Source organism: Xiphias gladius, chromosome 17 (genome assembly GCF_016859285.1).
Source record: "Xiphias gladius isolate SHS-SW01 ecotype Sanya breed wild chromosome 17, ASM1685928v1, whole genome shotgun sequence".
NCBI classification, from domain to species: Eukaryota; Metazoa; Chordata; class Actinopteri; order Istiophoriformes; family Xiphiidae; genus Xiphias; species Xiphias gladius.
Genome location: NC_053416.1, coordinates 27,059,026 through 27,086,835, shown reverse-complemented (window position 1 = coordinate 27,086,835; position 27,810 = coordinate 27,059,026). Strand labels below are relative to the sequence as shown.

General features: G+C 38.6%; 1 protein-coding gene across 3 annotated transcripts in view; it reads right to left on the bottom strand.

Moving 5' to 3' along the window:
• alcama (activated leukocyte cell adhesion molecule a) overlaps nucleotides 1–16,743 on the bottom strand; it is a 74,999-nt gene extending 58,256 nt beyond the window's left edge. For all 3 annotated transcript variants that reach the window (XM_040151282.1, XM_040151281.1, XM_040151283.1), the window contains exon 1: nucleotides 16,471–16,743. In XM_040151282.1, the coding sequence (XP_040007216.1) occupies nucleotides 16,471–16,528 (58 nt within the window). In that variant the 5' untranslated portion in view covers nucleotides 16,529–16,743. The remainder of the gene's footprint in view (nucleotides 1–16,470) is intronic.
• Between the last annotated feature and the right edge of the window lie 11,067 nt (nucleotides 16,744–27,810).

The following is a 27,810-nucleotide window of genomic DNA, read 5'->3' as shown; positions in this document are numbered from 1 at the left end:
GTCATATAGATGCTTGATTCTCAGTATTTTCAACTGTACTCGAAAGATAACTTTTCAGGTCCAAACTCAGGGTAAATAAGGCACAAAGAGGCAACTAGACTGACTTGTGCAAGTTAAGCAAACAAAAGTGTTATATAAAAACTTAATAGTTTGACTGAATCTGAATGTTCACACTTAAGCTTTTACTTCTGCTACACTGATAACTTCTTTTCTAAGACAAAATCAATGTGTTAGTGATTCTGTTGGTGATGTTCTCATGGTTACTGACTCTCACAGAGTTCACTGTTCTTAAATGTCTTTAATGTGTCAGTGGCCACAATTTTTGAGTTTTGGAACAGGCTGACTCAGAGGAGATCCCTTTGGAAAAAAACCTTTCCATGCATCTGAAAGAGCTGCACCTTATTTTGAATGCCGTGTTTAAAACCTCACCCGCTACTTTTCCCTTTGCCTCTTTCAAGGGACCATGCGTTATTGCTTGTCTACTCCCAAAGTGAATCACATAAACTTCCTGATCAACTGCAATTTGGCCTCTATGTGCCCCTATATGTGGTGCCCTGTAATGGGTGGTGAAAAATTGAAAGGCAAGCACCCTTGAGAATTGAGGCTAATTCATTCTATATGGAAAAAAAATGCCCTCTGCCGCTTCAGCAGGCTGCAGGATGCAGGCTCCAGCATGTCTGGAGACAACATTATGTTCGTCAGCGGAGAAGGACGTAAACACAAGTCCCTCTTGTTAAAAAAATTAACCTAAGTGCCTTTCATTACTTACTAACCACTAAATTTGCCAAAAAACAATGGGCACTGTGAAAATTTATTTTCTGAGCTAAGGAGACAGCCTCAGAAACAAGTAATTAAGAGTGTGCAAGTTTTTGGCCTCAGCAGATACCCTGTCATTAAGGAAAGGGAAATTGTACAAGTGCCTACTAAGCAGAGATCTATTACAAGAAACACAGAGAGTCAACTTGTGGCAGCTCTCCATGTTTATCACAGTAGATATTATTGGACATAGCCTGCTAACAGATGCTTTTCAGCAAATGCTTAAAAAAAACATCCATCAGCAGCTACATGCTCAGGCGATCCTTGCTTGGCTGATATGGAGGAACAAGACATTAAACAGAGCTGTTAACGTTTGCTTTATCATGATGAGGTCTGTGGATTGTTATCTAGAAACGACAAATCCACCATCATCAGAATCCCATCAGCCCATGGAAGGAGGCCTACTGTATCTTATCTTAGAACTACAGTATGTAGATGTCAAAAAGATTAAGATGTTATCTATCAAACACCATGATAAGGTTTTTTCTAAAAAGAGTCAAACACAATGTAAGATGCTGTTTGTGGGACACTGACATTTAAGAGGAATTCCAGAAATCTCTAAAGTAACTCTGGGTTTGAACTTTTGGCTCACCTACAATTGACTGGAAAACAAATAAAACTTGTGCCTGTGTGTTTTCCTCCTCTCACAAAGATACAGTATGTCTCCTTCCTTGTTTTCATAACTGTATCATTTATATGATTTTATAAAACAACCCTGCAATTAAGAGACAATAATGAAAGACTGTTTTAAGTTGCATTTCCAGGTGTTAAACAAGTCACCTGGCATGACACTCCACTCAAATTTCATCCTCTCTCCTGGCACCTCCCCTTGTTGCCTCCAAAAATGAAAACAAGGCAGCAGTCATAAGCTTTATCACCTGGTTTCAAAAGCCGGAAACAATGTGTGTCACCATGCTCACTCCACCCAGCATTACTCACAACTGGAGTTTCAACTGAGGAAGTATTTGACTTTGTGCCTTTTACATAGGCAAAAGCCGTATTTTCCAATGATTTCCTAACCTGAAACAGTAAAATTTCACTTTGTACCTTTCAAAAAATTCAATTAATTTAGCAGCACATATGTTTTTATCATGTTTGCTAAAAGCCATAATAAGGGGTTCAAAAGATTCAAGAGAAAGAAAAGACAGGGAAAGACTTTTTTAGTTTAGTTTAGTTTAATTTAGTTTAGTTTAGTTTAGTTTTATTTTTGGTGTTGAAGTGGTGCTAGCTAAATGTGTGATTTAAGATTAGCATCAAGAATGACAAAGTGGAATGAGATGTAAAGGATTATTCAAACAGAATGGTGTCCTTGCAGGGCAATTACAGACCGGTGACCATTATTATCAAAAAACTACTGTATACATATATATATATAGACCGGTGACAAATTTAAAGAAAAACCAACATAAAGTGTCTTAGTAAGGCATTGGACCACCATGTACCACGAGAACAGCTTCAGTGCTCCTCGGCATTGATTCTACAAGTTTTCTTGAACTCTACTGGAGGGATGAACACCTTTCTTCCAGAAGATATTCCCTCATTTGGTGTTTTGATGATGGTGGTGGAGAGTGCTGTCTAACACATCAGACCAAAATCTCCCACAGGTGCTCAGTTGGGTTAGCATATGATTAACATAATTTTCATAATCATCATAGGGCATGAGTGACCCTGCATGCCCTATGGATGGGGGCAATTTATCCTGTTTCTCAACAAATGTTTTAGGTTTTTCCTTTTATATATATATATATATATATATATATTTATATATATATATATATATGTAGTATAAATGAAAATTTAACCACATTTCTGGGAATAGTAACTAATCAAATCAAAGCCAAATAGTGACTCCATAGAAAACTGGTCACTTACAGTATCCCTGTCACTTACAGTATGCCTGTTTTCGTGGTTAACTCTACAAAAATTGACAGCGTTTACATTTCCTCAGACTTTTCAATTTTTTTCTGTCACCTGCCTGGTAGTAGATAGAGGGGAAAAACAGTTTTCCACATTATTCACAGCCTGCTCCAGCCTTGGTTTTAAATCCTCATGTTTTAGAGTTCCCACTTACAGCAAAGAGTCTTTCTAATTGTTTAGTGTGTATGAACTGAGACACTGGAAGTGCGGTCTACTCCCTTTAGGACTCTGTTCAGTCTTCCAAAGACAAGTTGGAATTTGGCCCCCAAGCACTCAACCACAATTGTCTTTCTGCTCCCTAAGACCTCTGCAAGTTTTAACTTGACCAAAAAAATGTATTTGAAATCTCCAGGCGAAAAGAACACACTGTTCTACTCAATGCGACCGGCTTATACACAATATTAGTAAATCATTCCTTCAGGTTGCAACATACATTCAGAATGTATGTTTTGACTGAGTTTGTATTTGGACCAAATATGTATTCAGATGAGACTGAGATACTTTAGATGACCTACCTCCCCAGGCTGTCTATTTATTTATTTTACACATTATTAACTGAATTCAATGTGCATCAAAACAGTCAACAAGCCTATCAGGGCAACATCAGGCTTCTTGACTGCACCGAAACATCTATCTTTAAAGCTGCATGTCACAGCTCAAGCCTCGAGAGCAAAAGAGAGGTACAGAGGAAAGAACAAAGCTGAAAAGCCTCACGTTATCTATCCAGCATTTTGGGCTTATTTACATATCACAGGTTTTTCTTCTTCTGTGGATTGAAGCAATCCTTTCTAACATTAAATATTTGAAATGACAGTTCTGTCCCCTTCCTCCTCACTCTCCATTGCCATCAGCACGAAAATACACACAAGGTAGAAAATGTGAAGAGAAACTAACTCAGGGGTGAAAGGATGAAAAAAATGTGAACAACCCATCATCACACCATCTATGCCACTGATGGGATGGACAACTTGACAGCTAAATTATCCCATATCTCAACAAAGCATGTTAGAGTTCTTCAAGCATAAATTATTCATGGGTCAGCACAAAAACTCTGCAGTTTTTTCCCTTTGGACTGAAAATGGCTTTGGCATATCTTTAAATGCTTTTTGAACCCAATTTTAGCAGTGTTGAGTCTCCACCTTCAGACAACCAAAACTTTTTCCAGTCTGACTCTCATCTTTGTGTTAGTGGAAACAACACGTATAGACACATGTTCACTCTCCTGGATTCAACAATCCCCATGAAAAATAGATATAGTCCATGTAGTCCATTGACAGAATCTCTTTTTACAAATAAGGTGACCGGTGCTCTTGTATCCTTCAGAGGAAAGTGACAGGAAGCAAACCTTATTCTCTATTCTCCAAAGAGACAGCTGGGACCAGGAGAAGTGAACTCAATATTGAACAGTAGCTGAACTGAATGGCTGCACTAGAATAAAAGGGAGAGATGTACACTCTACTAATAGATGGCACTAAACAGAGAAGAGGGAGCTATGAAAGGCCATTTTGAGCCAAAGTAGAGGAAGTGAGGAAGTCTTGGAGGCAGTCATGTTTTACTTGGGTGGCTACAGCAGCATGCAGTAAAACTGTACCACCAGTTTCAGTATCAGCCACCTTTGTGACTGTGTGTGTTCTTTGTCCTATTCTACTAGGCAGAGACATCCCCCCAAAAGTATCCCCTGAAATGGAAATTCCACCTTGCTTTCTTATCAGTGGTAAAAACATTTGTAAAAACATTGTAGTGGCTTTCAGAAATGTCAGAGTGACTGACTCATGAGCTGCTGCTGCTGCTACACACTGCTGTTGAGTAAAGAGTGTTGTCTCAAAGAGAAGGCAGTCCAGGACGAAATACCTGAGTGCTGGACTATCCTGACCGACAGGATTCTGTCAGGTGTTATCTCTGACTGGTGCCTAGGAGATCACCCTGGTATTTCCTCAATAAGGTTAAAAGAGGCAGGGCTTCCAATAGTTCCCATCCAGTCCCAAAGTTAAAATTAAACCTTAATACCCCTGGCCTCAGAAGAGAACATCAGGTTATAGAAGACTTGGTCTTTCTCTTGCACTACTCTAGACTGTAGCAAAACAGCAAACTACAACATTACATTAAGACTCTCTTACACTAAGCAGTAATTCATGTATAAACAGTCGATGTGTAGCCCTAGGATTTCACAGACATAAACTTTAGGCATGATAGATATAGAAGAAACTCATTCAGACTTTCCTCCTCATATGATCTGAAAAACCATAAACCATAAACCAGAGGTCAACTGTGTTATTTCATGGTAAAAACTGATTAAATTATCATGTACCTCTGACCATTGCATGTATCAAATTATTGTAATACAGCAGTGTGCCTTTACGTTATTATTAGCTCTCATTACAATACATAAGCTCAATATTACCCATACACTGATTTATTTGTGGCAGCCTGCCACAATATCAACATTGACTGCTACAAATTGCTTTTCTATTTTTTTTTTAATTTTCAAATCAGTAAAATCTTACTTCATTTTGGAGGTGCGCATAACGCACTGTTCACTCAGGCCCTCCTTGCCCCACTCTCGCGCTCTCTTTTGCCCTCTCTCTCACAAACACATTGACGACAGATCCATCTGTGAATAGCCACTCCTCTATGTGCACACTCTGAATCAGAACATGATCATGTGCAGGAAGAAGGACTCTTGTTGGCTTCCCCCTACAGAGAAGACAGCTGGCATAGCTGCTTGTCAATATTGACTGCTCGTGCAAGTGGATAACATTAATGTTAATTCTTTAACTCTGTTTAAATATACTGTATATTGTTCAGTTATTTATTTGTTACAAAGTCCTTGGCAATTGAAATATTTGCAGTGGAGAACCTTATATACAGTATTTTTTAATAATAACAGTATTGTTTAATAATAATAAATCATCAGACGTGTGTTTTAGCACTCAGAGTATGTTTTTGGCCCTGTGTCCCTTAGATGGGTGGATTTTTCTGTACACAATGCCATCCGTACGCTCAGTTGGGAAAGTCTCACACTGCCGCCTTTATGTCTGGACTGATATGGCAACTTATGACATTAGAATTTTAGTCAGGTAACGGTGTAATGCTGTTGTGTAGCATTACAGATAATCAACCATCTCTGACTGTGTGCTAATGAGTGATATGAGTGCTGTCAAGGAGCAAATCTAAAAATTTGTCACACTTTGTCTTGTCTTGTCTACATTGTTTCAACGTTTAACAACCTTAATACTATCTTAAGAAATTCAATGGGTGCTTACTAAGGCTGTCTAAAAATAAAGACTGAAAGAAATATCTGACAAACAGTAAGGAGGGACTTAAATACACATGTCTATCTCAAGGAAAAAAACTTGGTTTGTGGAACAGCACTAGATTGAGATCTGTGTTCTCATCTGGCAGCCACTACCTGTACCCACTGAAGTCTTAGCCAGGAAAATCACTGCCTCTTCTTTCAGGTAATGCTCATGTGTTTCCTCTTCAAAAGGTTTCAGCAGTTTGAAATGTGCACAGTTATAGCAATCAAGATGTGCTTTTTCACTCTGTAAAAATTAAATCTACTGACCATCAAGTTTCAGATATGAACACATGAACAAACGTCAATATATACTGACACAACTGTTCCTTATACAGGACATTGTTAAGCATATGTGAAGTGCAAAAGCTACTGTCACGAATCCTCAAAGCTGTAGCTTCTTTTTAATATTCAGCCAAAACCACACATAAACAAAAAGCTATAGTATTCACTCGCCAACACAGGGCTCCTGAAATTATAACGTTCTAGTGTGCCTTACATTAAAATATGGTGTTTTTAGTAGCTGTGGCAGACACCTTTGTCACCTTTTCTACTTTGTTCTCTACACATCCTTGTGTCATTACAGATGAGAGGGAGGGAACTTTTTTTTTCCTCAATTCTTCTCTTTAAATGCTCAATAAATACAGATATTAATGTTTTGCAGCATAGTAATGGCATACTTCAAAGCTGAAATGCAGTGGTAATCCCCTTAAGATGTATTTATTTGAAGCTCATACTTTCGGACTGCAGATTGTGTGAATGTGAAGATGAGACCAGGCAGCATTCCTGTTTCACAATACTGAAACCTGAGCAGCTTAACAGCATCATGTGAAGCATCATGTTGTACTGCCAACTGCTTCACAAGTACAGAGGTGACTGTCAGCTTTAAAACATAAAGCCTGGTCTTCAGCCTGCATACAGTTTAGGATTACCAACAAAAAGGTAAAAAAACTACACTTTTCACTGGAAGACAAATCTTTCATGTTCAATATCTGCACTCGGCTCAGATAGGATATTACAGTTAGAAGCTCACAAATTGTCCACGCTCACAGTAGAGCAATTTGAAAACAGAGGAAGAAAAAAAAAAAAAAAGCTTTAATATCGATGCATTTACTTTTAAAAGTGGCCTTAATAATAATCTTAAGACACCCGTGGCATCTGACACTTTGTTTGGTCAGGTTCCAACTGATATATCGCTATGTCAGGGCCATAAACCCAATTAGAAGAAGATAAATTTAGGCTTTCCTCCCATTGCAGCCCCCAGGTCAGGACTTTCAGTTCCTCGCTCTTTTAATTCACATTTTTCTTAACTCCATAGCACTGCTGCCAGCAAATGTTAGTAGTTTTGTGCATATAAATGGTTTATCCCCACGTTGTCCCAAACTGCTGTACGGACTGAGCTTGAAGCCCTTCTGAAACAAGGAAAATGTTTATTCAATGGTCCACGTATTTGGAAATGATGAGACACGTTTATGCAGCAGAACCCTCCTCTCGTCTGATGTTAGTGAACCCATCATGAAGGTTTGTTTATCATTTGTGCCGTGTTTAGACAATCACCAGTGGGCGATTTACCCCTCTCTAGAAAAACAACACAGAGGATACAGTACAGAGTATTTTCAATTGTCTTCCCTTGACCAACTTGTTGACTATGTTTTTCATTTCTTTTATCTTAAGGATTTTGTTTTAGGAATTCTATATTTCTAATATTTGTCATGCTTTTGTAATCGCACAGAGACCTTGAAAAAAAAACAGCCACTTTGGCAACAACACTCTTCTCCACACAAGATCTTGTGTTAATCAACCAAAGTTTCAAATCCAGGGCGTAGCTATACCATTTCCCACAGACTAACTTCCTCTCTGTACAACCCAAAAAGTAAGACAGTAAGTATTTTACAATAAAAGAAATCAGAAATTATTCATCAAGTCTTCAATGACATATCCTAATTTAGAGAACATGAACTTGCATTGTAAGCTGTCATTCAAACCCTTGCAGGCTCATTCAAGTCAGTCTGCTGAGTCCAAAGCATCTTGGCTGTTGATTTACAACATTCAAGAGCAACAGCACCATTATTTTGATGCTTACAAAGAATCCAAGAGCTGAAACGCTGGAAACATGGTAGGTGACAGACAATTCAGCAAAAAGTGGTTTAACACAAACATGGTGATCTACAACTGTAGTGTTTTCATCAAGCATTAGGAAGCTTCAAGGAAAACACAAGACGAATGCCTGCTTTATGAAGCCACTGGGCCCACCATTTAAAAGTAGCCAGCAATCTCAACATGACCCACTTTCCTGTCCCCTCTGGTACCCATTTTGTCAGCCACCACTTTCTGTTAGCAGGCAGAAGTCGCAACACATACTCCACATCCCCCTGCCTGTAAAGTATTAGTCCAAAACACAGTGCTGTGCCCTCTGCCCCACAGGCATGTTGGTAACCTACCTTCATATACAGTGTAACACAAACCTTTGGCATGCAGAGTAATGCTTTTCTGTCAAATCAAGCTGTTTTTAAGATGATCAAGACTAGTCTGCAAACATTTTTGTGGAACTTAAATATTGTATAATAACAGCTGGAGTAAGTCAAAGAGCAGACGTCTCACTTTGAAATCTAATTATCTTGAAAAGAGTTGCCATCCTGTTGTCTTTTTTGAAATGGTGTTTTGACAAAAGCAGATAAGGTTCAGGCTGATAAAATATGTAGGTTATGCAGCTGATTTTCAGTATATCTGCATCAGGTGGATGTGAAGTTTCTTACGGCAAAAAATAATTAAGAAGCTAATAACAGAGTTCATTATTCAAGTATTTAATGCGCAACTTGCACGTTTTCATTTTTAGCTTAACAGAGCCTAGCTGACCTTAAAAAACTCAGGAATGCAGGTCAAACAACAAGTCGAATTCTTGCATCTCAAATATCAGGCTTACTCGTGTTCAAAAATATGCAATTGTGTGTGTTTAGCTTACACAAAACCTGGTCAAGTCTGCTTGGCAATTAACAGGCATCTCTGAAACTTTAACAACTGTGTCCAGTGTTTTCATTCTACTTCGTTGTACAGCATGTATGATCACTATTGTGCTGTTAAGTCTGGATTTGAAGGATTGGACTTTGTTGGCCTATCATTGATCTTTCTTGTATTCATTAGAAAAATAGCTGCTTAAATGGTCTTGACAGTAGGCAATAGAATAAAAGCATCTAGGATGCCTATTCAGTGGAGTAGCTGGATTTTTTAGGGATCAATACTAATCCTGAGACCTGCATTTCTTCATGAACTCAGACACAGAGACTGAATGCAGCATTATTCTGTACAATGTCTCCATATGTTCATAGCTTCAAAATTAATTTTACCCATGAGGAGAGGAATATAGGCTCAATAGCAAACTGTTCTCAAAGGCATATAAAATCTCCAGGGAGGGCAATAGTGCTGAGAGCTTCTCATCCACGCTTCCTTCAGCTCAGTTGTAATAGAGCTTTTTCTCCTCTGTGGTTTCTTTTAGGGGCCACTGTCAGCTGCATCCAGCTAATTGACATCTAAGTTAAGATATTGTTTTTGGCTATTGATTTTTTATTTTTTATTTTGAATAAGTCCTAACATGGTCCCAGGAGGTTTTTCACAATTCAGTTCAACAACAGCTAGCCTTTTACAAGGGTGTCTTGGAGAGTCAGTCTGGATTAAGGAGGACGCTGAGTCTTACAAATCTCTCAAATAAGGGGTGGAGATTTGTGTATTAGCTCATGAAATCACAGGTCTTCTCACTCCTCAGTATCAGAGTTCAAGGTTCAGTTTCAATATGGAATATGAGCCAAATTTCATCAGACTGTTGAGTGTGTCTGTCCCCTAGGGTGGCCCACTGAGTATCTTCACATTCTGTTCCACCCCTTCAAATTACTTGTTGACTAATGTATTCAGCAACTACAAAGTTCGCAGCACATTGCAAGTACATTTATTCTATCTTTTATTTGAAGCTTATCTAACAGAGCTTCTTAGTGGCCCTCTCTGCGCCGCGTGGCCAGGGCTTCTGGGTAGGGATTACCTCTTATCTACATAAATAGTAGTCTATCTGAGCACAGCATGCTCATTCCAAATGCAACTCATCCAGTCAGGACCCTAACCACACACACAGCACAAGAAAATATACAAATATGTGAAAATAAATCTCTTTAGAACACCACATTCATGAGCTTTTCTTTGGCCGCCAATTAAAATATAATAATCTCGATGATAAAATTTGATTTTTAATTGTAATGTATATGCAGTAGGGAGTCTGGCTCCAGGGTGATTTAAAAAAAAGGTAATTTCTTTCAGGGCATTTTTTTGGACGTTTGCACCTGCTAATTGTGTATAATCCTGGGATATTTGACAGGTGACTAGCTACAGACAAGTTTGCTTGTTAAATTCCCCTTCCCTCAGCTTCCACTGTTGTGAGATCAGTTATGATACTGCACACATTATTACACACATTCACAGACAAGTATGGAAACTGTACTTGACCATTAGAGAGTTACTTTAACAGTCTTTTCTTCCCAAGCATTAAGAGGGACCAGTGGTAAGAAAATGAGCAAATTACACTGATTTATCAGCATATCACAGTATACTGAGGCAGGAAAATACAGGATTCTGCATTGTCACAGTGACAATGTTTTGAAGATTACCATAAAAGTTTTTTTTTTTTTAGATATTCTTCCTCTATGTTGCACATTTGATATGTTTGCTGTCAGTTCAAAGAAATAATCCTAATACTTGTTCAGCCAGGAATGAGTGTAGAAAAGTGAAGATATACAGGCAGATTGCAGCAAGATGCAGCACGGAGACTTTCAGCACAGGAGACAGGACAGGCCCTGAATTTAAGAGAGATTTTCTATTACTACTGTCATAATAAGGTATTTTTTAGTCTTGTCCATTTTTCTCATCAATGTAGTAAACAGCTGAATTGCAATTTGAGATGATGGTTTGTTTTTTTTTGGGAGCAGGGGGGGGGGGTACTTGGCTCTGCTTGCCTATCAGGAAAATGTACTGCATTTACTGCATCATGCTGCTCCGGTGTAAAATGTTTTTTGGTTATGTGCTCTGCTACACCAATTACCACCACCAAAAATCCTCAGATTGTGGCTTTCTAGTATTTTCTTTTTTCTCTCTCTCTTCTTACCTGTAAATGCTGCTTTCTGCCTCATTTCGTCAGCAAGTTTCTTCTTAGGAAGGTGGACTACATCAAATATTAATTTTCCTGCACATTAAACAAAGCTACAGCTCTGCTAATGGGATTTTGGCAAACAAAGGGTTTAACTTTTCGTTTTTATAAAGTCACACTTCCCTGGACCTGTCAAATATCACCATGATGTCACCATATTTCACCATGACATCATAACAAGATGGGAATAACCTGACACTTGTCACAGTAGCTAACGGAGTGCAACACTACTGGTGAGTCATACTGTCTCATGAGAAGCTGCGTGTGTGGGTTTACCCATGATGTCATTTAGTTTCACTTTTGACAGCACTGCCCTTTCCTGGACATTTCGGTGAGTAAGGTGCTTTTTTCTTTTGGGGGAGTTGTTGAAAACTGCAATGAGGAAAGCCCACGGTACTGACCAACACACAAGTCAGCCTAATTTGAGGCTCCATAATCAGATATGCCCTCACCTTAACAAAAGGGGCTAAAAGGAGTAATCTCCCAATAAATCATATATATTCAAGATAGTATGTTTCTGTTTTTTCATCATTGGTTTCCCTTGGCTCTGTGCAACAGTTGAAGGGATTATCTTTGTTAAAGGTGCAATGTGCAAGTTTTTTTTGCAAACATAACTATTAGTACTGCCTAAACACAAAGAGTGGCAACAGAAGACAGTGTCCCATCAACATTAGCTATGTTGTAATATCATAAACTGTTGATAAGATGTCTCATGACCCTTTGTCATAAAGCATCATAGCCTGGTAAGGCTGAAAAACACGATGGTTCTGTGCTGTTTGATACCTGATACCCTACTGTTGTAGTTTACATCTCCTGGATACTAGATCCTCTTGCTGTTTATCAAAAGCTGTAAAGATGCCAACTTTTAATGTATCGCTTGTAAAAATTAACTTGTGATAATCCTATCTACAACAGACTAGCAATGCTTTCTAAAGCAAATTAATAAGGAATATTATTTGAAAGGGGTTCAAATATATGAAGCTGTTCGACATGTCACAGGATCTCATTTAAAATACCTATTTGTGTTTGACTTCCGCAAAATGAACCTGAAAGAAGCTCTGTGCAAAAACACCTTGCTTGCTGGTTAATTTTTGCTGCAATGAAAGGACTGATCATCAAAGACATTGGCATTTCAGCCACCATTCGTGTGTTAGGGATCTTTTATTTTTTCAAAAGTATGTTTGCATTTACATGCGAATGTAGGGAAAACAACTGAATTAATTAAATTCACCCACGTTTAACCTGTCAAGGCAGCTGACTGAACCATTAATCCAGCTCGAGTGAGGAAACCAGGCACTCTGGAAGGGAAACTGTAGCGCTTAATCCCTCATGTATTACCCCTACTGCAGACTTATTACCACGACCACATTTGACCACCAACATTTATTTTCAACATATCTCCTAAGCGGTGATGATACCATCATAACATCCCAAGCTGTCTCAGCTTTTTAAGATGTCATCGCTGCTGGAGGAGAAAACCTACCTTATCCAAAATGTTACCTTTTCAGAATTTAAATAAAACACCCTTGCATTTTAGCTTGACCCCTATGTCATTCACAGTTTTGAAAAGATTCCACCAGCAGCTCACGGGAGGTGGACTTTTCTTAACCTATAGAGGAACCTTGGAGACCTTTGAACCCTTTCACATGACAATCGCAAGTTATGGGCTGTTTATGTGATGTGTCTGAACAGTGGGAGGCCGTGGGTGGAGGCTTTCTGAATAACAAATGAAACTAAAGCCATCTGACAGAAAGATTTAGGTGGGGCTTCAAACAGACTGTGACCGTTCAGAAATCAGCTACTGGGATTGTTGGTTGAAGGCAGTCTTCACATATCCACCCACTATCCCTCCCCTCCCTTGCTGCCATAGACCCCCACCAAGGTATTTTCCCTCCAGAAAAATACGAGCCGTTTTACATGTTGGGGCAGATGGAGATCGATTTTAAACCATTCTGTCCCCCAAGCAAAAGCATTTTAAAGTGCAACTGCATACCACACCCATTATCTTGTTTGGTTGTGCCAATTATCAGCAGTATTGACCCCTTTTTTTGTTGATCTAAGAGAGGACAGTTTGGTTGAGGGGAGTTTCAACTATGTGCATCCACAACCTAAAAAATTCGGTACTTAAGTCCCTTTCAAAGCAAATGTATTGAACATACTTACAGCCTGACTGGAATGAATTATAATATGTGCTTCATATGTGGATCAAAGCTCAACACATAAGGACTACGTATTGTAATGGGAAAGGTGCTGTGATTCAAATGAAAAATGGGAAAATCAAATTATGCTATTGCAAGTAAAATGGAGGGACATCATGCCACTACGAGGATTAACTGTTTATTCCGCAATGCAACATTTTTGTAGTTTTATACAGTCTATTATTAACTGGTTGTTAATAGATATCTGGCAGGTAACAGAACTTCAAAAAAAAGGGGTTTTTAACAACATTTAGATTCTCTTCACTAAAGTGACTACAGTTAAATTTTAATCAAATTTACCTTTTGAGTGTCCTTTTATTGAATGAATTCAGCTTTGGTCTGTGATACAAGTAAATAAATCTGTCCTGCAACAGAGAGCCAAAACCCTCCCTCCCCTCTAATTAGTTTCTGGCAACTTAAGTTATACCTGTGCTTTGCCACTGAAGTTTTCTATCCATAATCTTTCTCAAAAGCAAAAACATGCCCATATTTTAGTTAAAAATGTATCTCTACTGCTGCACTGGACAGTAAAATCTTAGCACCTTGCAGTCATAACCAAATTAAGCAGACAAAACCACAGTATTATTTTCCAGCTTTTAAGACAGGAAAATGAAAGAAAAATAAAGTAATCTGACACAATCTGGTTAAATTTAGTGGAATTAAGGGGACTTCAGGACTTCAGTTCTGTATTACAGTGCAGTGGTTGAATATGAGCGGATTTAACTCTAGAAAACTAGCACAGTAACAATCATTTTATCTTTCATTGCAACAGTCACCAGGTAAACAGTAGTTTAGTGTTAATCTAATCAGGAATGTGTGCTTGCATGTATTTGATTCGCCACTGCAGCGCTTTGCCAAATGACATCAGGCTACATTTCGTTGAGGCAAAAGTTGATCCATGTTCAGTTTTTTATCTCAAGACAACCCTGCGGTTTTCTTGCCAGACCCCTCAACATTGGCATTCCCACTGTCAGAGGGGCACATTTCAAATGAATGAAGGGGCTGCATTTTTTTCAAAGAGTACTAAAGGCATACTTAATATTTGAGCCTTCTTCCCATCATAATGAGCAACACTACTGAATTTGTCACTACATGTGTCGCAACCCCATGGCCAGTCCTTAAATAGGCACCCTGAATTGTGTTTAAAAGGATTTTATGGCCAGTCCTGAAACTCTCTTATTATCTATAAGGGGCAATGTTTGTAACACTATATCCACAAAAGCATTTTGAAGTGGGCTTAGAAATTATTACAGAGCTAAAATGCCCCACCTGGACCTAAAATATCTCTCTTAAAATTCCATTCTCCATCACTAATGATGAGTTTTACAAACACTGTTTACTGTTCACCTATACATTTTTTTCAACGGCCCACACTTTGGTGTATCCCCTAATATTTGTGCTGGCATCTTATCACTCTAAAGTCATCCCGAGAAGCCTTCCCTGGCTTCAAACTTCTAAGTCTGAAAGTCCCTTTGAAAGCATTCCCCCTTTGATGTGAGGAATGCTACAGCTCGAGCTGGAAACTGACTTCAGCCACTATTTACTGTACTTGTATCTGACATTATGTGGAGGATATATATATATATATATATATATATGATCATATTGAATTAAATGTGACAAAAAACAAATAAGTGTGGAGTAACTGATCCAGAGACAGACCAGATAGCATCAAGTGATGGAGATGGATCACATGTCAAATACCAATCACGCCCCTCCCACCTAACCTTCCACCACACATACACTCAGCCACCAGTCAGACAGGCTGTCTGTCCTCCAGCCACTCTGACAAACAACAGGTCTGGGAACGGCTGGAGGTGGCCCGTGACACAGGCACAACGCAACAAGAACTGAGAGAAAAAAACATTTATTCCGACTTATCCTACCTAAGTGGCACAAGACAACGTCAGTGGTGCCAGTGCTGGTGATAGTTTAGTAAGTGTCCGATCTCTTTCAAAGTCCAGTCCTTGTTTTCTCACTAAGAAAAGCTATTCATTAGCAGGCTCAGAAACTATACAGGACTAAAACACTGATTTCCAAAATAGGGCTTCGAAAACCCCAGGGAACTTTTTTAATTTTCCAGGCTTTACCCTTCAGCATGATGAATATTCAGTTTCTTTATTAAAGGACTGTTCTCATGAGATGTGTTTTTATTCCACGCAAAAAAAAGAGTGGAGAGCTCTTTTTCAAATAAAAGTACAGCATTTACACCTTGAAAGGAGAAAAAATGATCCTGTGACTGGAATGAGAAAAGTCATTAAATGTGTACGACAGCGTTTTTTCTGACCCATTCAAACACACCCAATAACAAACTCATACACACACAGAGGCACACTTAACACACACAAACAGAGGCTTGGATTACTACTGAATTTAAACAATCATATCCCTAACTACAAACAACTGATCTGATAGCAGTAACCACATTTTCACCCCTGGGGTGCCAGGAGGGGGAATGGGGTTTTGCTTATTTGGACAGGGAGTTAGCTTTATTAAAAGTAATTGCCTAGGAGGCTAGTGGAAGGTAAAGTTGCACTCAGCTTACGCTCCCTGATCATTAACAGGAACAGATTTACCCAACATTTAAGGCTGACAGAGCTCTTCATGAAACCATACCTACAGCCTATATATCACAGTAAAGTTCATGTACACTTTTAGTTCATTCACCAACACTATTCACCAACACTTTCCTTTATTATTTTAAAAGCTAAATGGCTGCATTTTTATTTAAGGGAAAGTCCTCAAAACCAATGATCGATTTTCCAGCGTTTCAGGACAATTTATTCGGTTACTGTAGCCCAAATAAGCATATAAAGAAGCGAATATGCCCATATAACAGTATCACACGGTCATAATACAAGACTGGCAACTTAAGGTGTAAACTGCTTCACCCTGAAGGTATTTATATTAAAGCTAACCGGCATAAGTGTTACCTGTTAGAAAAAAACAAAAAAAAATGACATGACTACGGCATTCAGTGCTTATATAAAAACCACATGAGAAGTACGCATCCAGCCTATTCTGAAATGTATTCCTACTACATTATCAACAAAGCTTACCTTGGAGAAGCGCCCCGGCGCTCACGAAAGCCAGCAACAGGAAAGCAGCCGAACCCATCCTTATAACGTAGCTTTCAGGGTTTGTTGATACCTCTGGTGAGCTTCAAGAAATGAGGAGTTGAAGTTGGTCTGAGTTGTACAAATACGGCCCACAGATATTGTTTGGAATTGCTATGGAAAGTCCGAAACAAGCGCGCAGGTGACATACAGAAAACAGAGCGCGACGGTGAAGAAGGAGGAGGCTATTCGGGGATTTTGCTAGTACGTCGCCAGAAGTACTGTCGGCAATAAGTCCACTCCCATATGCTCGTGAAAGTCAGCAAAAAGTGGAACTACCTCTTTTTCTGTGTCACAGTACCCCTATATTACGTTGCGGAAGCGTAGAGCTTTGACACATGCACGAAACAATAAAGCAATATAGTTATAGTATAGTACAGTATAATAAAGTTCGACGAAAAAACTTTTGCCGAAAGGGCATCATTCACACAATTACACACCGCAGTGAACCAACAGACCTTTGGGAACAAAGTGGAGGCTTAACTGAGGATTGACAAAATAAACTGGCAGAGGTAATAAATTATGAAGGCAAAGGATAAACTAAGTAAAACCAACTTTAAGCTAGCATATTTGTTATTGAATAGATTCCCTTTCCCAAACAGACTGCCAGCGGTTTAGCTTGATCTCTGCGCTTCAGACTGATACAAAGCACAAAGGCTGATCGATGTGGAAATGTATTGGACGGGTTATTCATAAAAATATTCAAAAGGCTACATATATAGTGCTTTTCACCTCTTACATCGCTCTGTTATCCTGCAGACTTCCAAGCAGCACACACTAATTAGCTACAGCGTTAGATCGATTTACCAATGTTGTGGCTGATCGATGTATATCACAGGTCTGACGCGTTTTTTCTGACCCTACAACACCTGACTACAGGTCCTGTACTTAAGGCTTCAGAGTCTTTTGTGGAAAATTTCCAACAACAAAACTGACGGAAAAGTTTACGAGGGGCACCAAAGGCAGCATTCTTTCATACATTTTCGCTTCACCTTCAACGGTAGATGTTGGTTCCCAAGGCGCGGAAGAAGTGACATCATGTCATATGACCAACCAGTGCTACATCCCGACCACGTTGCTAGTTCGCATATGGCTCGTTATTTACTTTGCTTTGTAGTATTCTTGCTCTTTTGAAGCATTATGAGCATTTCAGAATTATCTCAGTAACGTTACATAGCTGTCACTGACAGTGTGGGATCTGAAATGTTATAGGCTACTCATGTAAACTAGATACATCTGATACTAGAGGAATGCCTCCTTTGCCTCCTTCTGTTGTCCTTTCCTCCATGATGCTTCCTATCTTATCTATATGGGGTGCCTGTATGTGGATCTTAGAGTTATAGCAATAGTAACCAAATCTATTTACACTGTTATAAACAGTGACACAGTAGTGATTACAATGCTATAATAATATATAATAGGTCTCCACTATAGACAATATATGTATATATTTAACTATGAATAATTACTATACTCATTAGGGACAAAGGATATTGGCAGATGAAGCATTACATTTCCATATTTGTTTACTCTCAGTAATATTTCTTTTACTGTCAGTAAAAGGAGAGAGTTATAACTACAGAGATGCATCACAGGATTCCTATGTCTGATCAGACTCCAGGGCCTCTGTTTAAGAAAATATAATGATAGGGAATTTTCATGTTGTATTAATATGCACATTCCTATAATAACAGACTACTAAAATTTTGTGCCATACCTGAGACTTTGTCAAAAGTGTATTCATAAAACTACCTGTCGATAATAAGATTAAATGCCCTGCAGTTGTGATTTGGTACTAATAAGACTTGATAAATTTCTCCCTAAAATGAGCTACCTTATCCTTATTTCAGAGGGGTAAAACAAAAAGACATTTTGTCATAAATAGGAATTAACTATTAGTGATATCATATTAAATATATATTATGCTTTATTACGTTTCTACCTCTACGCTACCTATGAATCACAGCAGGGTGAGTGAGTATGAATATTACAGTAATGTAACAAGCCAGGGGCGACAAGGATTATTATTATAATTACACCAATCAGCCACAACATTAAAACCAGTTACCGTTTTTTAGTCGTGGCTATAGTACACACACACACATATATACATATACATATATATATATATATATATATATACCAGTAAAATGTAGTGATAATGTTTTTTAGATATGGACAAACACTGGAAACGTTAATTAGAATTAGATAACATAGATGCCAGAGTGCAATTTTAAGAAAAATTTAAATTGGGTAACTTACCTAACTGAAGGTGTTAAATCATGGATAACCAAACTAGGTTATTAATTCTATCTTATTCTGGATATAATATGATACTTCCAAAACCTGAAACCAGTCCTGGAAAATTTCCCTGAAATTAACTTGAGCAAGTCTTGGACTGTTGATAAAACTAATGGTGTGTAGATTCAAATCAAGATAATGATATCCACTGAATATTACAAGGAAACAAAGTCATCATGGTAAGACTTGATGGACTCCCATAAAGAATTAATGTAAAGTAAAACTTCATTGATTATACATAATTATCTGGGGGCTGATAAACTGTCATGTTGTAGCTTACACTGTAAATTACATATTTATATTTTCTTTTCTGGTAAAGCTCACCAAGTCAGTAAATATATCATGAGTGCATTGCACCTTCTAGGAGCTTTTTCCAAGTTAGACTCCAACTGCTGAGGTAGATTTGAATTAAATCTTAGTGATGTTAAATAGAATTCATTTTCTATAATCTTCTCTGCTTCTCCACAATGTGAAACTAATGTACTACCTTTTTTGAATGTGATAATGTCCTTACTTTATTGCATAATTTTGCTTGCATATTTCTACACAAAGGCCAGGTGTCGGTTTTAGGATTGAACCCTGAAGCTAGTATGCATTCAGTGCTTGCTCAAGGACACTTAAACAACAAGGGTTTTAACTGACAGAATGCACAAACCAAAGCTTCAACATTCAGTTGAAGAAAATGGTCTTTGAAATGCCAAGTTGCTGAAGTCACCTACACACAGGTGGGACATGGGGTTTTGCATGCAAATTTGCAAACAACATCTATGAAATGAAAAGGATTGAACCCTGAAGCTAGTATGCATTCAGTGCTTGCTCAAGGACACTTAAACAACAAGGGTTTTAACTGACAGAATGCACAAACCAAAGCTTCAACATTCAGTTGAAGAAAATGGTCTTTGAAATGCCAAGTTGCTGAAGTCACCTACACACAGGTGGGACATGGGGTTTTGCATGCAAATTTGCAAACAACATCTATGAAATGAAATTAAGCAGGCTGATAACTGTAGTTTAACATGGCTTTGGTCAACAGCATTCAGAGTTATCATGCTGAACAATTGAAAGGATGTCAACTCATAAAAAATCATATGTCCCACCACATAGTTCATACAGTACTTGGGAACCAACATTCCTGCAAGCTATTCTCCATACCTGCCAATGATGAGAGTTATCAGAAGCTGTTTCAAGAATACAACTCTCGTTGCTTTAAGCTAAAAATTGTGCTTTGTTTTTTGTTAAATTGTCATGTATATGTCAAATTTATATGTGAATGCATAACTAAATCATATGCCCCCTAGTGGCTTTGATGCTATACGCTCAAACACTTGAACTTTACTCTACATGCCCGTAGGTGTGGACCACCACTTGCACAGATACTTTGTCTTTTTTAAAGGACAAGGCTGTTGATATTAAGTATTTTTGTTATTGTTAACAAATCCCACGACTAGACTAAAACAAACAACATGTTAGTCTGTCTCACAATAGAGTACTTTTTTAACTTTCTGTGGTTCTTGGCCTTAAGCCCACTGGTTTCTAATTAAGATGTAAAGAATTAAAAAGGACTCACAAACTTGCAGATGGTGAGGTGGACATCTGCACCATCCCATGTCCAAGGGCTACCCAGTTGATCCTGCCAGTGGGATATGCATGTCTCAAACATTCAGAAATATATAGCATATTACCTGACTTATTTTTTTACTTTAATTATTACGTTGTTACTGCATTTTCAATTCATTTCAATTCAATTCAATTTTATTTATATAAAGCCAAATCATAACAGGGGTCTCTCAGGGACATTTTCATATAGACCAGGTCTAGACCGTATTCTTTATAGTTATATTTACAGAGACCCAACATTCCCCAATGAGTAAGCACTTGGCAACAACAGCAAGGAAATACTCAATTTTAACAGGTAAACCTTGAACAGAACCCGGGGGGGGGCATACCACATTAGATGTACAACAATGTGTAACAATAATGAGACTAATAATAAAACTAAGAATTATAATAAAAGGGTGAATAATAATACTAATAAAACTAAATATAATAATAGTTGATAATCATAATATTTGAAGCACTGGGAGTTGAGCAGGATCATGGGGGCAGTAGGTGGTTTGCAGTCACAGATCCAGACTCTCTAACACCAGGGGCAGAGATACCTGCAGAAAGCAACAGGAAGAGAGAGGAGAGTGGCGAGAAAGCACAAAACTACGGGAGAGAGAAGAAGTGAAGTTAGTAACGAGCACTGAAGCCATATGAATGCGTGCAGATGGAGAGGAAGAGGAAGAGAGGGGCTCAGTGCATAATGGGAAGTCAACAGGCAGTATAGGCCTATAGCAGCATAACTAGGGGATGTTTCAAGACAAACCTAAGCCAGCCCTAACTGTAAGCTTTATCAAAAAGGAAGGTTTTAAGCCTACTCTTAAAAGTGGAGACGGTGTCTGCCTCCCGGACAAAAACAGGAAGAAGGTTCCATAGTAGAGGAGCCTGATAACTGAAAGCTTAACAGCAGAGAGTTGGACATCCAGTTTTTATTAGGTTTTGTATGTAAAACTCCTCTTGTTTATTTTTGAGTTAATTAATTAATACATTTAGGGGGTAAGGGGGCAGACACAGTCTCTATGGGGGTTTGGGTGGGTGGCTGCTGTAATGGAAGCACAGAGAAGCGTGTAAGACTGCAACTCTGCCTCCTGGTCTCAACTCTCTGCTGTCATTTTTTTGGTCTACTAATAAACTCAGTCAGATTTCTAGATATGAGAGCTGCTCCATCCCAAATGGGATTTATGCCGTCTCTCCTGATCAGACCACGTCTTCGCCAAAAAGTCAGCCAGTTATCTAAAAAGCTCCAAAAAAACCCTCAACATTAATTACTGTAACCTCCGATTGGCGTAATCGAGTGTCACTACCGAATAATAATCTTACTATATTTACGTTTATCCTTAGCCAGCAGATTTACATAGGATTCAACTTCGCCCGCTCTGGCCCCAGGAATACATTGGACCATGGTCGCTGGTGTCCCTAACTAACCAGACTTGGTTTCTCAGTGGGTGTGTCGCTGAGTGGGGAGTATCTGTTTGAAACGTGAATTGGTTGGTGGTGAACCATGGGCTTCTGCTTAGGGCTATGCTTCTTGTTACGGACAGTCACCCAGCCGCCCTGGCTTCCCGGCTGCTCGGGAGCTACCGGGTGAAAGTGGGAGCGACGCTGGATCGGCGCGCACCAGTTACTGGGGGCTGTCTAACTACCACGGCCAACGATTTGATTTCCATGGCGCGGGGCCGTGCTTCCTATTGGCTGAGCCTCGCCTCGCCTCCATCACTGAAAATAATTACATTTATTACATGTACCATTATCGCTAAAGGAGGCAGAGGAATAACTAAACATGAGACACACCGAGCAAGAGAGAAGCCATCGCTAACTGTTACGCTAAAGTAACTAGTGGAGGTGAAAAGCGTGTAAACAACTGTGAAGTAGCGAGGAAATCGCTAACAGAAGCTAACAGAGCTAAGAGCTAAATATATTGGTTAAGCAGAACTAATGTACATTTAAATGTACAGCGGGTAATTAGCCGCGGTAATGAAGAAAATAGCAAAATTAACTGGGTACAGGCAGAGCAGGAAAACTCGCTACCAGTCTCGCAGAAGCTGAATACAGGGAATGACACAATACGCTTAGCTCAGCTCGTCAGCAACTTCAAAACATGAGTCAGTATCCCTCTACCGTCAGTTTCTAAACAGTGGACATTGACAGTTCAAACTATTTCTACACAACAATTGCTGAATTAATACAGTATAAATGTACCATTGTTATCCTTTTTTTTTTCAGGTGCTTTTCTTGGCTCTGTCAGTATTTCCATGTGTTTTTCAGTGCAGGCACAGACTTGAATGTCTCAGTAATGATTAAATCAACATTTAATAAAAACCTTACACATATTCTAATTATATGTAAATTATGTGTGACCATAGACCTTTCTGTATGAAAAGTGAGGCTGGTGGATGCCCCTTACAATGAAACTGTCTTTGGGCCTTGTTTCTGTCCTTCAACTCAATATCATTGAACAATTTCTGCAATTTAACAACAGTGCTCCCAGTAAAAGATGAGGTTGAGCATGGAAGCCTTTGACATGCAACCTGCAACAGTTTAGATAGACAGCAAGAGCAAACAGAACCCAAATACAGACACTGCAGCTGGGTCCCAGTTAAGGGTTCAGATCTGAAGGCCCGAGTGAAACTGCCCTACATGAGGCAGTCTAGCCTCACAGAAACCAAAACTATTTGTGCATTCAGCATTTTCTCAATTTACAGTTTTACAAGTCATTGAAATCAACTGAATTAGCTTGTGTTCAACCACTGTCTCGTGGATTGCAAAGTTTGCAACATGACACATTTTGCACATATCAAGCTTTTTTACATGTTGGTTATTTCTAAGTACATAGTATTATGCTAAATAGAAGTTTTGTCCAATGTTTTCAAGTCATAGACTTGGATAGAAATTAGACCATGACTCCTTGTCAGTTAAAATTTAGTTCCACAGACTCACACAAAGGAGGATTTTGATCATTGCTGATTTAGTATTGAGTTTTCTCCATGTACATAGCTGTACTGACAATAAAACTGACAAATAGAACATTATTTTTATGTTTTACACTCTCTAAGATTGCAGTATTTTACCATTCCACAGTGCATTACCAGTACAATTAAACTGGTGAGCAATGATTTTCATTTCAAATGTAACCCCGCAGCAGAATGATTCAATTAAAAAGCCTGAATTTCACATTCAACACAGAAACAAGGGGAATTGGGAGTATATTAATAATTGTATGTGTAATGAATATTCTGTATAAAAGCATAGTTATTGAGCAGGTGAGGAATCATATAAACCTTTTTAGCAGAAGCAAATGACTAAAGTGCCTCCTACTGGTTTACCGGAGGAATTACCACAAAAGGAAACATTTTCTTGACATGAAACATGTACATCTCTTTGTCCAAATAAAATTCAAGATTTAGAATTTGAGTAGTCCAAATATTAACCAATAATAATGATAATAAATGAACTGTTACTTTTGCTGTTTGTTTGCATTCGCAGTGTGTGTTTGTTTGTGTGTGTGTGTGTATGTGTTTGTGTGTGCGCGCGTGTGTTTGTTTGTGTGTGTGTGTCTGTGTTTGAGTCCGCACGTGTCTGTGTTTGTGTAGAACACAGTCAGAAAAAGAGAGAGGACTCACAGTTGCCCACTTCTGCTTACTGGCAAGTTCAAAGCCTGAATGATCCTCTTGTCATCCTCTCTGATACAACACTCCTACATCCCTCCTTTTCCCTCTTAGAAACTGAGCATCTTGCTGATGGAGTTTCCCTTTGAATCCATGGTGCTGGTTTCAGCAGAACTGGATCTTCCATCTGATTATTTTCAGGCAGAGTCAAAAAAGGCTTGTCATGTATATGCAAGAAGGTTAAAGTTAGCAATCCAGCTTCAAAACAGAGGGCCAGAATTTTCAAATTGGAAGGGATGGAAGGTAACTATCTACTTAAGACTGAGTTATTTTTCAAAGGTACATTCTTGCAACAGAGTTGTCTTCCCTACATTTATCTTAAATGTGACAGCATTTGGCCCCATGTAGTACATTCAGAAGAGCTGAATGCTTCATGACTCTTTCAAAGCTATTTTAACCAGGAGTCCTGTGAGAGCAGCCTCCACACTTAGGCATTTACTTCAACATAAGAAGGCAAAAATCTTGAAAAACACAAATCTTTTAACTTTAAAATGAGGACACCATAATGAACATGCATGTACTTAGTTTTAAACTGAATCTGGATGGTTCACTGCATCATCTTCACTAAAATAGAGATTCACCATGTAGGGTATCTAATGCTGCAACTGTAACCCAATATCTCTTGTTCCACATCGTTAGCAAAAATGTGTTGTTTGTCAGTGATCCAAACTCTGATTGAAAAAGTACATACTGTATATGTACATGCTCCACCCCATCACCTAAAGTATGTTCATATACTTCTAAACTGTTTTCCATATTACATTGTATTGACAATGTAATCACTGACTGGATTGCAACTTTTATACACTACTACTACATTTATTAACAGCAGCGGAGTCGCTAGGAGGTGGTTGTAGGGGATGGCGGGCACGAGAAAGATTGTGGTTTTGGTTAAATGCAAATAAGCACGTTGTGTCTGAAGTCACTGTAATTTTTTCTGTATTAAACCAGACAAGGATCTTTCCCTAATCTTAACCAAGTGCTTTTGTTACCTAAACATAACCATAAAAAAGTGTAATAATGCTGTAGTCTACAGTGGCTCTGAGAGCTCAATGTACTGTAACTTAAGAAAACACATGCAAATAGACAAAGCACAAGCTAACTAAGAAAAAATCCACACCAATTTGGCAACATAAGCTTAACATTTAGAAAAAATGCTGCAAAGTGAGAAAACAAAACTAGATACAGAAACATGCTGCCAATACAGTCTGTTGCAATAATGTCTCCTACAAAATGTACACTCACCAAGCATTTTATTAGGAACACCAACCAAATACTTGGCAGGGCCTCCCTTTACTCTCTTTCAAGACTCTGCAGCTGATCCAGAATGCTGCAGTGCGAGTACTAACAGGAACTAGGAAAAAGAGATCACATTTCTCCTGTGTTAGCTTCTCTGCATGGGCTCCCTGTAAAATTCAGAATATAATTTAAAATCCTCCTCCTCAACTACAAAGCCCTTAATGGTCAGGCACCATCATATCTTCTCTCTCCCGTAGTTTTGTGCTTTCTTGTCTCTCTCCTCTCTCTTCCTGTCGCTTTCTGCAGGTATCTCTGCCCCTGGTGCTGGAGAGTCTGGATCTGTGACTGCAAACCACCTACTGCCCCCATGATCCTGCTCAACACCCAGTGCTTCAATTATTATGATTATCATTACTACTATTATACATAGTTTTATTAGTATTATTATTCACCCTATTATTATAATCCTTAGTTTTATTATTAGTCTCGTTGTTGTGATACATCTCTATGTTATACCTGTACTGTGCTATGCTCCCCCCTTTTATCCCTCTCTCTCAACCCAGCCGGTCGGGGCAGTCGGCCGCCCACCTTGAGCTGGGTGCTGTTCAAGGTTTCTACCTGTTAAAAGGGAGTTTTTCCTTGCTGCTGTTGCCAAGTGCTTGCTCATTGGGGAATGTTGGGTCTCTGTAAATATAACTATAAAGAATACGGTCTAGACCTGGTCTATATGAAAAGTGCCCTGAGATTACCTCTGTTTTGATTTGGCGCTATATAAATAAAATTGAATTGAATTGAACTGAGAACAGCTTCAATTCTTCGGGGCATGGATTCCACAAGATGTTTGAAAAATTCCTTTGAGATGTCATGTTGACATGACTACATCACACCATTTCTGCAGTTTTGTCAGCTGCACATTCATGCTGCCAGTCTCCTGTTCTACCACGTCCTGAAGGTCTTCTACTGGATTCAGACCTGGTGGGTGGGGAGGCCTCTGAATTACACTGAACTCATGAAACCATAGCTAGTTTTTATGAGCTGTGCATTTTTTGGCACAACATACAATCCCAGTTTTGATTACAAGATGATTAAAGGTACCTTATCAGTTTTCATTCATCATCATCTTCTTCATTTTTGTTTCATTCAATATTTCACATGAAAACGCGTCGTATGTCAAACATCTTGAATACGTTTCCTACTTCATAGAATATAGGCAGAAGCTATTTAAAAAATGTTTTAATACCTGCTTTATTTACATTTACCTGTCATTTTCTCTTTTTTTATGACGCATCCCTATGGTGCATTTATTTTGTCGCACCCCTACCTCAACCAACTGTTGATATTCATCTGATATTCATTAAGGCCCTGTATCGGACTCTTCTGTTAAAAGAAATATAAATTATGTGAACCTTTGTCCATGTGATCTAAACAACCTGGCTACCAAATAAAGTCATCAAAAAATTCTCTAGAGTATCTCTAGTGGTCAAAAACTCAAAAGAGCACCTTTGAAGTGACCTACTGCTGCTCCAGATTCCATAAAGCAGAGGTGTGGCGATCTTTTGATCGTTTCATCAGGATATTCCAACTTCCTTTGTTTGAGCAGCTGTTTTTGACTCCCACTTTTGACAGAGTGGTATTCAATTTCAGTCCTCCCCCCGCCCCCCAAAAATTGAAACCAGTGTTGGAGTTTATTCATTGTATGTGATGTTTTTGTGTTAATAAGTTCTCACAAAGGTCAAGTTAAAGAGCAAGGTTGTATAGACAGGGACTGAGTCTGGTTTCAGTGATATGTGAAACTCCACTGTGATTTAGGTCTGCTGTAAAACTAAACACATATTCTATACAAATCTGCCTTAAGTAGTTGGGATTTAATGGGGTCATGGACAAACACAGATGAGGATGGATAAATGTCCTCAGTCACTGGGACTTCTTCTGGTTTGTAAAATCATTTATGGTTGCTACTTTAAGGAAATCTTGGGTAAGCAACACATATACACACAAACAAACATACACACGTTTAATAAAAGATATAACACCAAAAATACCCTTTTAGACAAACTCACAGGGCAGGACACGTCATGATTAACTTTTTATAAACTCTGTTTTGTGTACACCCGCATTTGCTGTCTTATTCTACTTGCTTTGTAACTGACTGTAAACAATCATGCAACAGTGGCTTCACTCTCAAAACTCTTCACATTCTTTCATGCCAAACTTTGTAACATTTGTGTGACCCTACAACATTAAATAATTAACTAATTTAGTTTGGCTTTAATAAACTCAGTAGAACACTCTATGAATTACAGTTTCTCCCTAAATTTGTATTAGTACATTGGTGTCTGCTGTTAAAATATCTGCAAAGGATCTAAATAATTTTGTTTCCCTCACTACAAATTAATGATATAAACTAATGATATCCCTTTTTATGCTTTTCAAAGCCAAAGCACATGAGTGCATAGCACTTAAGCTTTTCATCATA